The sequence below is a fragment of the Nasonia vitripennis genome (genome assembly GCF_009193385.2).
Source record: "Nasonia vitripennis strain AsymCx chromosome 5 unlocalized genomic scaffold, Nvit_psr_1.1 chr5_random0002, whole genome shotgun sequence".
NCBI classification, from domain to species: Eukaryota; Metazoa; Arthropoda; class Insecta; order Hymenoptera; family Pteromalidae; genus Nasonia; species Nasonia vitripennis.
The window spans coordinates 1,423,432-1,435,754 of record NW_022279652.1 but is presented as its reverse complement, the minus strand read 5'-3'; the positions used below and the strand labels follow the sequence as shown (position 1 = coordinate 1,435,754).

Genomic DNA, 12,323 nt, shown 5'->3' with positions numbered 1-12,323 from the left:
TTATTTACATTCACTTTTTATTGAAATTGAAACTAAACCAAAATAAGAAAGTGACAACAAAAAAAGGAGAAATTTTCAAACTCTATAATTTTTAAATCAAATTTGTAACTTCTTATTTTCTTACGTTAAGACACTGTGATTTAAATTGAAGACAGCGTGAGAACAATCGTTACAATTCATATTAGATTAAAGAAATTCAACTTAAAAAAAAAAAACATCTAAACTGGAAATGAACTGGAAATTTGTTAACGAATGTTAAACAAGCATCCTAGTGAGAGGCAAGGGGACTCACAGTAAACAAGCACGCCAGTGAGAGGCAAGGGGACTCACGTTAAAAAAGCACCCCAAAGGGAACATAATCCTAATACGTCCACATCGTTGTTCCTGGATAGCGCTGAAATTAGGGAATTATTTTGTTTTCAAGGTAAATATTTTCATGGTCATTGTCACATTGGGTTTGAATATTCATCATAAAAGTACATTAGCTACGCTTATTCTATCAGAAAATGCGATTAAATAGCAATTACAGTATTTCTTAACATTTGACCTTGAAATGACCTTGTGAAGGTCATGAAAAAACTTTTGAAATACCGTTTCGGACGTACAAAGATGTCTCCCTTGATCCTGGACAACTTTCATCTGAACAATTTTTCTGTTCATGGCTGAATTTAGGAGTTATTAGACTGGTTTGATTAAAATGGCCCACCCTGTATATTATTTACGTTTCTTTTCAAAAAGATGAAGCTTATATTATACTATTTTTGCTTAGATGATGAGCAATTATTGCTCATAAATAATACCAATAAGATTGTGTATCTTGAATATTTACTTACTATAGTCAAATTTACTGTAGTGCAATAGTATTTTTTTCTTTATACACTTATTGTTATCTGCAGCTTTACTTTAGTTGAATTCGTTTAGATTTCTTGAGGTATTTAATCGTATCTATTTCTAGCACATGTGATACAGTGCATATTTTTTTCTTTTGTTGTTATGATGCGTACAAATGTTCGAAAAACTATAGTGACACTGATTCTAGAATTTGAAAATTTGTAGTGTATGTGACTAACAATTTCATTTTTTTCGTAGCGGATCTATAAATTATCCTACATCTATTACTATATTCTCATACTATAGCGGATTACATAAATTTTTACGTTTTCTGACGGTCTGACAGTAAAATTAGTTTTAACAAATTACATAGTAAAAGAAGTCTCTTTTTGCTACTGGTGTTATAATCTTATGTATATTTATTAATGGGCAACCCCGCAAGTCAACGATTGACCTCTAAATAAGCCATCCATTACCGAATAGTTCGAAAAAATTATAGTATTACTATACTATAGTTATTCAGATTATAAAATTTTAATATGTGTACATATATTCACAATTCATACTTGTGTCATAGCTATCCTAATTCTTATGAATACTAAGCTCTTGATGTCTACGTGAATTTCTAATCTAAGTAAACGTCCAGGTCACCGGAAACTCTAAAAAATTCTGCCTATCTCTTTTTTATAGCAAAAATTTTAGTCTGAGTCGTGCGTTAAGAAGGTTCGATAGCTCTCGGCTTGCGGGGACGAGAGCTCTTCTCTCCCCGCGCGCGGCCCCATGCACCGCGCAGCCCCGCGTTAAATCCTGCGAAAAAAAAAAAACAAAAATATTTTACCTACTAACATTTTTTTTTCAATGTAATTAAAAAAATCTTTTTTCTATTGAAAATATATATAAGTTTACCGAAAATTATTTTTACCGAAAAAAATCACATATATATCTTATGAAATGATTGACCAAAATTCATGACAATTCACTACATGAACCAGCGTTCTTAGTCACTTGCCATGGCTTTCTGAAAGATCCAGACCATCTTTTTTACTCTACCTAGGCTCAAAATGTTCTTCAAACATACCCGCTTGGATTAATCGAGAGACATTTCTAAAAAATATCATTTAAGTATTGTTAGCAACAAATATCGCCATATAAAAAATATCAATTAAATATGTATAGCAATAAAATTTGTTCCTAACAATACTTTCAATTTCAATACAATTCACAAAAATATTGCTTCTGTAATATTTTAACTACAAATGACTGGTTAGAATTTATCAATTCAGCAATCTGATTGGAGCATTTTAAAAACATTCCACAATAATTAACTGCCATCGAGTGTAAATCTGATATTTAATAGTATATTTCATTACACGTCAAATAATTAAATATCATTACAATTAATATGTAAATCGCAAGCGAAGCGAGCGTTTCTTGCTAGTTTTTGATTATAATATGAAATAGGATTAACACGTTGAATATGTTGTCAAGAAAACTAAATATCCGATCTTTATATTTGTAAAATCAAGAAATTCATGGTCACGAAAACGTTACTGACTGTTTACTACGCTTTCTTTAATAGTATAATTAATTATGGAATAATTGCATAGAGTGGAGACTATGGTACATGCATTAAATTAGTACAAAATAAAATAATGAAAATTATTTGTAAAAACAAGTTTATATAAGAAATATATCCACTTACTGTATTGCAATTATCAATTTGTATTATATCACTATAAAAATCTAAGAGAAAAATACGCTAAGTTTTCTAGAAAAACGTGGCATAAAAATATCCAATTACTAAAAATATCTAAGATGATAGCTACAAAGACTATGGACTAAATAATTGACTGAATAATCTATCAAATGATTTAAAAGAGTTGAGTTGTAGACGACAGATAGTAAAAATAAAACTCAAAATCTATATACAAGAAAAGGTTTAACAATAAGGCATAAGCCCCCATTTTCTGCACTATCATCCACATGGTAACACCTATATGGCCACTCATTTTAACAAATTTAAAGTATTTAAAAGTATTTAGTAGTAAGTATTTAGAACTAAATATTTATGTAATTATGTAACATACTAAAATTATATAAAAAAGTTTCATAAAGCTAAAGTATTTCAATTTTTCTAAAAAGTCATAAAATTACGCGATGAAATATTACGAATAGAAATACGTAATTTTAATACATCACAAAATCACGTCAATATTTTCACCAGGGTTGTTATTCAATAATAATTATTAATTATGGAAGATTTAAATATGAATTGGCTAAAAAGATGTAAGTTTTGATTTGTTTTTAGTTATGAGTTACTGTTTAAGAATTTACTTTTGTTTTTTCTTATGCACCGTTTTCTATTTACAGGCAATTTCAATTTGCCTCTATAGGATGCCTTTGTTTTTAGGGCATGTATAATGGTTAAATAAATTATAAATAAATAAATAAATAAATATCTATTATTATTGGCAAAATGTCTCTTTGGTGAAATGTCGCTTCAGCGAAATGACGCATTGGCAAATATCGTTTGATAAAACTTTTTTGAGCTATTTATGTTTCAAAACTTCTTTCTTTCAAAACTTTCAACGGTATTATAACGCAAATCACCGTACGATTATAATACATTTCGGTAAATTACTGTAGACTTGTGTACGTTGACGTACATTCGCGTATGTTTTCAGCATTACACGTAATTGTACGCAAACGTACGCAATTGTGCGCGAACGTTCGCCAACGTACGCAATTGTGCGCGAACGTTCGCCAACGTACGCCAACGTACGTGACCGTACGAAAAATTGCTGAAATATACTTATTTATACGAATATGTACAGCTTTATACATTTCAGAGATAAAACAATTCATACGTGAAATTTTACGGTTCTAAAGGGTACTCGCTTGTGCATAAGCGTACTCGAACGTACGTAAACGTACGCGAACGTATACGTAAAGGTACGGGAACGTACACAATTATACATGTTTGTACACAACTGTACAGAAAAATAATATTTCTTAATTTTCTGATTTTTTTATATAGAAGTACACAAGGGAATTTTTAATGACTCGCGGGAGATATTTTATTCATACTAAATGTATTATAAGAAATATTCATTTATTTAATAATTATATTTTAAGTTAGTTTACATATTTATTAAGCATTGCTTTGTTAAGGAAACTTATAATATTTAAAAAATTTTTTGTTCAAATCAAATTATTAAAAAATAAATATGTTGTAGCTCACAACCAGTATTTTGGTGTTATCATCTGGATGGGAAAACCGTATTCGCCCTCATTATGTGAATTTTATAAATTTTATTAATTTAAAACGACTTCGAAAAAATATACTAAAGCTTAAAAATTTGTTGATGATTATCACCTGATTATCAGCTGATATTATCATTAGCATTTTATCTCATATAAACGCATATTTGTAACTATCAGCTTGAATAAAAATATGAAGCTGATATCACCTGATAATCAGCTAACGTTTTGGCACGATTAACAGCAGATTATCAGCTGATTTTTAGCTAATAATCAGATGATTGTCATCTGCTTTTTTCAGTAGGGCCATGTCCTAATAAATAACGATTTCCAATTTTTTTATACTTATTTAGTCGGTTATTATTACATATGTATATTGTTACTTATATTTCTTGTATTGTCTGAAATATAATGTTTTTGATAAAGTAATGGTAATTGCCGATATACTATTAGTCTATAAATAATTTGCTGCGCAATACGATTATTACATTATTTTTTTTTAGTAACAATCTTTTTTCATTTTCAAAATCAAATGTACTACCCTAGTGGAAATGGATTGTGTGCGAAAGTGTGCCATAGTGTGCCATAATGTTCCAAAGTGTTCAAATTCGGAAATTTATTACACTTTGGCACACTTTGGCACATTTTGACACACATGGGTTTTTCGGAAATTGAGGACTTAGACAATTTTTGTGCGAAATCTGGAAAACTTGTATTCCCGACGGATTCCCCTGTTGAGGCATGTTTTCCCAACATTTACGGCGGACAGCAGTTTTAAGGCAATTACGGGCAATTGTTAATTAATATTGTAAAAGTACTAAGTATCTACCCCGATAACATCGCGTGCCGGAAATTTTGGAGTCACGCATGCTGGCCGCTCGTACCGTCATTGTGACGTCCCCAAGACATCTTTCGTTGGATTTTCAACAATTTTTTTTTTCTGCCATTCGGGAAGTCATAATGTTGACATTTTGGCGGCACAGCGTGCCAGCACGCGTGCTCACATTGCGACGGCACGAAACTTTGTCAGAATGACGGTCATGTGTGCCTGCTGTATGCCACCGGCACGAACGAAGGCAGAATGTCGGCATTTTGCAGTGACGCCGTGTTGGCACTCATGGCAGCATTATGATGACATTTTGAAATATTCACGAAATATAGCTTTTCAATGTATCATATTTTAAGGCTGTTGATTTTGTTAATTTGGGCTATTATTTATCCACCGGACTTTGTTCCTTGACAATTTTTATTAATTATATTATTATGACTACCGAATTTATAGCAGCCTGCCAGTTTCGCGCCTTACACGAAATAAGCGGCAAAATATAATAATTTTGGTGATTGTTTATTACAATAACTTGCAACTTTATTAACATCAACAGCTGCTCGCAGTACATAATGACACAATTAGCTACGACTTGTAACAAGTGTTCGTGGTCGAATGGTAAAGTGCCAGCCTGCTAACAGAAAGGTTCAGGGTTCGATCCCCGTTAGGGTTATAATTTTTTTGTTTTTTCTTAATTTAAGTGCCGGCACGATGCTTGCACCGCGTGCCAGCATTGTGCTGAGCACAATGCCGTCATTTCCGGGTCATGAACTACCCGGGCCATGGACAACCGGGTCATGGGCTACCTGGACGTCACGCGTGGCCCATTCCGAGCAGTCTCGGTGCCGTCATTCCGCCGACATCATGTTATCGAGGTAAAGCTGCTTGAAGTACATGAGTTTAAATTTTTGTATTAACTGTAACGAGTACTTGTGGCTCAGTGGTAGACCTTCAGCTTACTAACCCAAAGGATCCGGGTTCAAGTCTTACCGACGCTAGAATTTTTTTTTATTAAATTATTTATTGTTACGTTCTATAACTGGGACTTCAAGCTCCACGCGTGCCGTCGATATGACGGCATCGTGCAGTAGCAATGTTTTGGCGCGCGGGCGGCGGGATATATCTCACTGTACCGAAGTGTGCCAAAGTGTGCTAAAGTGTGCCAAAGTGTATCAAAGTGTGTCAAAATGTGCCATAGTGTGCCAAAGTGTAATAAAGTGTACCATGCTGTGCCATACCGTGCCAAACTGTGCTATACTGTGCCATACTTTGTCAAAAAACAGATGTTTGTTTCCGAAAAACCCATGTGAGTCAGTGTGCCACAGTGTGCCAAAGTGCAGCAAATTTCCGAATTTGAACACTTTGGCACATTTTGGCACAGTATGGTACACTTTGGCACACTTTGGCACACTTTGACACACTTTAACATACTTTGCCACACTTTGGCACACCCAATTATTTCCACTAGGGTATTAGCCAGTTTTCAACTGTATCGTTTAAATGTAATAATAAGTGAATATTATACTACATGTACTGTTTACCGTATAATTTTTTAACAATATACATTTATCTACATCACATACGGTCGCGTACGTTCGCGTACGTTCGCATATTTTGCCGTACATGCTGATCTAAATCCTTTTTTATGAATGTACTTAAAATGTAGGATTTGGCACGATACTGTACAACGTCATATATCCTCGTACATTCGCGTACTTTTCTGTACAATTGTGTAAAAAATGTCCGAATTCCACTCAAAACGTACGCGAATGTACAGCATTGTAACAGTTACGTACTGAAATGTATTGCAAATGTACGGTTATTATTTCCATTCGGGCGCAGTTGAAAATTAGGGTAGTAAAGTTAAAAATTTGGGTAGCGCAATCCAAATACACCCAAAATTAGCCTAGCTTCTAAAAACATATATATATTTTTTTGTGAAATTAAATCATAATTTTGTACAAGTTTAAGTTCCCCAATATTAGAAATGTACAATTTTAAGAAACTGAATTTTGGAATCACTAAAAATATCCCTCTCGCAATATTTCAACCACAAATATTCTCTTTTGCAAGAATTTAATTTAACATTTTTGTTTTATAATATATAATAATATAATAATAATAATAATATAATTTTTTTCATTTCAATATCTCAGTTTATAAATTTCGATTTTAAATCTTTCTTATTTTTAATTTTTAATGTGTTTACTGTAACTTTTATTTTTTATTTTTAAAATTGCAAAATAACCTTCATTTTGCTATTTTGGATTTTACATCGTTTGCATAAAATTAACTTATGTATGAAAAATCAGTTTACCTTAACTGTTCTGGTTCTGTGAATTTCTGATTGTAGTATTAAATCTATTTTCTTAGAAGAATCGCTTGATAAAAAGCTATCACATATTCGTTGAGCAGTTGTTATATTAAAGCTTTCGTTTGGATTTGAAACGAGTGTTCCTATTAAGAAATCAGCAGGATTGTATAAATGAGGACACACATAACCCAGGCTGAAATTAAGTCAAATAATAAGTTTTTGAAAATAGGTCATAGTACGAAAATTAATACATTTGGTAGGTGCTTAATTGCTAGTATATATTCATATAAAGATTATCATGCATGACGAGAAGAATCAAGCATCCCGAGAAAAAGATCACTAGTATCGTCTGTTAGACAAACTAGCGGGGTAACCAATGACGAGCTCTAGGTTGTTCGCACAGCGGTTTTTGGTATTTAAGTGTAAAAATTATTTAAGGGCGGTTTCTAGGTGTACAGGGTAGTCGATGACGAGGTCTGGGTAGTTTGCATTGTGGTTTTTTGGTGTCTAGGTATAGAAATCATTAAAGGGTGATGTCTAAGTGTGCAGGGTGGCCTAGGATGAGCTCTAGATAGTTTGCACCGTGGTTTCTGATGTGTGGGTGTGAAAATTATTCGAGGACGGCTTCTGGACGTACAGGGTGACCGATAACAAGGTTTAGGTAATTCACACCGTGATTTTTGGTGTCTAGGTGTAGATCAAATCATTTGAAAGCAGTGTCTAGGTGTATAGGGTAACTTATGACGAAATCTAGGTTGGGAGTTCCGTGATTTTTGATGTACAGAAGAATGAATCATATAGGACAGCGTCCAGGTGTGCAGGGTTGCGGATGACTAAGTCTAGATGGTGCGCTTTGTCAATATTGGTGTTTGAGTGTAATAAAAATATTCGTAGACAACGTTCGGGTGAGGATAAAAGTTTTGAAAAATAAAGATTTGAAAGGCAAAAATTACGAATTGAATTATAACAGAATATTGGAAAGGTATAATTTTGAAAACCTAAATTTGAAATTTTCTAAAAATATCGCTTTTGCGATATTTTAACTACAAATATCACCTTTCGCAATATTTCAATTGAACATTTTTGTTTTATAGATTTATTAATTTTGAAATCTCAGTTTATAAATTTTGAATTTCTAATCTTTACCTTTTCTAATTTTTATTTTATAAAATGTTTACCTTTCGCCGCTACATTTACGTACACATGCAGAACTTCGGCGTATGTGCGTGCACCGTGTCCCAACTTCCGCAGACTCAATATGGACCGCTACGTGTAGCGTCGTTGCGTCGCATGTATGCGTAGATCACGTGAGCGCAAGGTATGTAGTTACTACTGAAGTACCGCGAGCATTAGAAAATAACGTATCTAGTCGGGCGCTGGCCCCAAAATTAAAGTTTATGAATTTTCGGTCGTTGAAATTTATAGCTCTAAAGAAAATAAACAGTAATAAGATTATAAGAATAACCATAACAAATTAAAAGGTCACGCTATTAAAAAATTTAATGAATTTTCAATTGAAATCAGCAATTATGGAGAATGATTTAGGTTGTAACGGTCCTAACTCTTGCGAGCGATGCGCAAAAAATGGGTATACGAAAAAATCACAAAAAGGGAGTACATCAAAAAAGTGATCAGCGCCAAACCAATCAGTGAGCAGCAGCAGCGACGGCGGACTGGAGGGGGAAGCGTCCGCAGTAGCAGCGCCGGTGCACTGGGAGGGGAAGCGCACAGCAGTGGCTCGGCGCAGCAGCGCCTTAGGAACTAAAAGGCGCCTCATCCAGCTCCTTAGTCTCATTTGCTCGACTGAGCTCAAACAAGACGGAGCAATACGGCTCCCTCTTCTAGTAGAATTCAGCCAAAGCAACATTTTTGTGCGCGAGTTGAGGCCAGTTCCTTATACTTGTGGTTTTAAATTGAATTACATTTTTAAATGTAACACTAAAACGTAGCGAACAATAAAACTATATGCCTCTTATGAAATATATATATATATATATATATATATATTAAAATTTCTCTATTTTAAGTTTTCTTTTGTGTAGTACGACTTCAGAGGCAATACGTCATCTGAAGGTCAACTATACGAAACTTTTGTCAAATGAAACGGACTAAAGATATTACGTCTCAAAAAAGAGCTCTGATGAAGATGAGTAACTTAAACAGTAATATATCGTTTAAGTGAAAATCTTTCTCAAATGAATGATAACATAATTCTCTCTTTAGGTATATTAGCCTTGACTACAATGCGTTAGACAAGGACGAAATACTTTGACATCGCTTCGCATCTCTACTCTATTATAGTTCATAATGATCTTAGAGCTAATACGTCCTTTAGGAATCGCTTGCATGATCTTATATCTTTTTTGTCACTAGAATATTTCAAGGACATTACGTCTCTGAAGAAAATTCTAAATAAGGAGAGTAACTTGAACAGTAATACGTCTGTTCAAGTGAAAGACCTAAAAAAAATTCAAACGTAAATACTATTTTCAACTATATTTGTCTTGGCTACAATACGTTAGCCAAGTACAAAATAGTAAAGACGAATAAACAAATCAAATTTTAAATAAGAATTAATTCAAATAGTACGACATTTCAGACCACTAAAAAATAATATTCAAACCGAGCTAAGTTGGAGCGTTTCAAGGTAGCATGAGTGAAATATGTGAATTCTGTAATGCTAAACATTACAAATTTAAAATATTATGTAATAAAAAGTTTTATAATTGTTGCAATTGAGGAAATGTTGTATTATCTGACCATATTACTTATCCTTAACGTTTAAAAGATTTAGTTTCTGGAAATACTGGCGTAAGTAAACACTTTTTAAATAATATTAGACAATCTAATAATACACTTGCCTTCGCAAGATTCGGAGCAAGATTTTACGCTCTTTCCCTCAAGTTATTCGAGTAAGTGGTCAAATTTACCACAATATTTATACCTTACATCTAGACGAAAACGAAGCTAAAAGATATGGGCAACTATACATCATTGATAATGAAATTGCCTTGCAATCACGATTACAAACTAATGTTACTAACATGTTCTTAAATGCTATTAAAGGACTTAGATAATTTTTTGACGAGTTAATATATACGCTAAATTCTACAAGATGATACATGAAGTCGAAATGGAAAAACAAAATCGTATGAAAAACAAAATCGTTTGAAAAACAACAACGTTAAGTTTAATAGTAAAGAAATTATAATGTATTTAACACGCAATTCTAATCATGATAAACGTAGATATAATGCAACTAAATACGATGAAGTAGCTGCGGTATTTGTAGGTGAAAATTGTCAACCTCCCGAAGATCAAGATGTATGTATATATTCAAAACATACGATCATTTTTTTAAAATAACAATCAACATTAATTAAGAACAGGTTCATACAAAGGTGTCATAGATCACTTAAAAAATAAAAGTAATGATTATAATATTCCACGTTTATACTCTTAAATTATATATTTGTACATCCTGCGAACCGGTAACCGTGTGAGCACGTAGAGAGTGCGTACGGATCGCAGGTACATCCGATTGCGACAATGCACAACCGAGCGCCGAAAATCGGAGCGAGTGCTCTGACCTCTTTCCAAAAATATTCCCACTAAGAATATCAGCTTGGATCGCTCGAAATTTACAATAAAATAACTAACAGTAATTGTTGCAATATCATTCCATGAAATTACTGGCGGAAATTTTTTTAGTACTGTTTTCAACTCAAGCCATTTTAGATTAGTTGTTATCGTAACAAATATATCTAGTGGGCTGTCTATTTTTCGTATTTTAGCGATTAAATCAAGAAAAATTTTGATGCATGTATCTAGGACTTCCTATATACGTTGATGGCAAAACAAATAAATTACTTAATCTTACGTTATTTTTAAAATTCTTATTATTGTTAAGCGCACTTTTTTATGTAATCGACAAGACCTTGATAATATACGAAATATTTCTGATAATATCTTAAAAACTTCAGTCTACAATATTATAAAATGATATAAGCTTGAATAATATATTGTTGAGTTAATCTTCTACAATATAAAATAGGACTAAATTTTGACATAGGCCCATAACCTAATTGATGTGAATAATATTGCTAAGGAGATAAATTGTTACCATTGTTTTGATTTTGTTTGAAGATTGGATTTTATCCTATATCTCCATAAGCAAACATTATAGGAAAAATCATAGGATCTACGTAAAAATAAAATTTATTCAAAATAGAAGTTGGTCTATTTCTTTTACGGTTTTTTTTCGGATGAACACAAAGATCATAGTAATTACCCTATCAAAAATATCATGGTCGATACTACCTTGATTGAACCTTGATTTCAACTTTGATATCAACCTTGATTCCATTTTAATCAAAACGAATCTTAAACGTGAATTGGAGGTTTAACAAGATAAATATTGATAATGCATAAGTAAAGGCACCAATTGTTAAAATTTATAATCTATACGAATAACAATTTAAGAACATAATTGAAAATAGCTGATCCAAAATGACCGACCACGGTATCCGTTTTTGTACTATATGGCTCTGAAAATTCGTTTCTTGTCGTATTTTTGCCATCGCTAAACCAAAATTTGACAATGAAAATTCAAAATGGCCGATCCAACATGGCCGACCACTGCATACGTTTTTGTACTAAAAATTTGTTTCTTGTCGTATTTTTAATGGGAAAGTACGCAAAAAAAGACAAAGCACATAAGTCACACAGATTTGCAAAATTATTTATTCATTTAAATGCTGTTTAAGCAAATTATTGCAAAATTAAGGATTTAAGAAACACTAGTGTTATTCTGGGGGTTTTAAGGGTCGCTGATCACGAATCTGTAACTAGATTTGCAGAATCATTTGTTTAAACAATTGTTTTTAAATAAATTATAGCGAAATTCACCTTTTTTTCATATAATTCGATGTGCCGAGGTGTAGTTTGAATAAGTTATTTATATATCACGAATGCTTAAAACAGTATCTCTACTGTTTTCTCCAGTGTAGTGGGGCCAGAAAGTTGGCTTTCTAGCCTAAAAGTGGTTGAATCGTGAAGTTGGCCGCACAAGCTATTATATGTAATACAGTT

The 12,323-nt window shown here is 32.7% G+C and overlaps 1 protein-coding gene across 1 annotated transcript in view; it reads right to left on the bottom strand.

The window, feature by feature from the left end:
- Window positions 1-12,323, bottom strand: part of LOC107982151 (protein scarlet-like) — a 388,545-nt gene that overhangs the window by 282,182 nt on the left and 94,040 nt on the right. Inside the window, exon 4 of the mRNA XM_031932851.1 lies at window positions 7,236-7,425. Within this exon, the coding sequence (XP_031788711.1) occupies window positions 7,236-7,425 (190 nt within the window). The remainder of the gene's footprint in view (window positions 1-7,235; window positions 7,426-12,323) is intronic.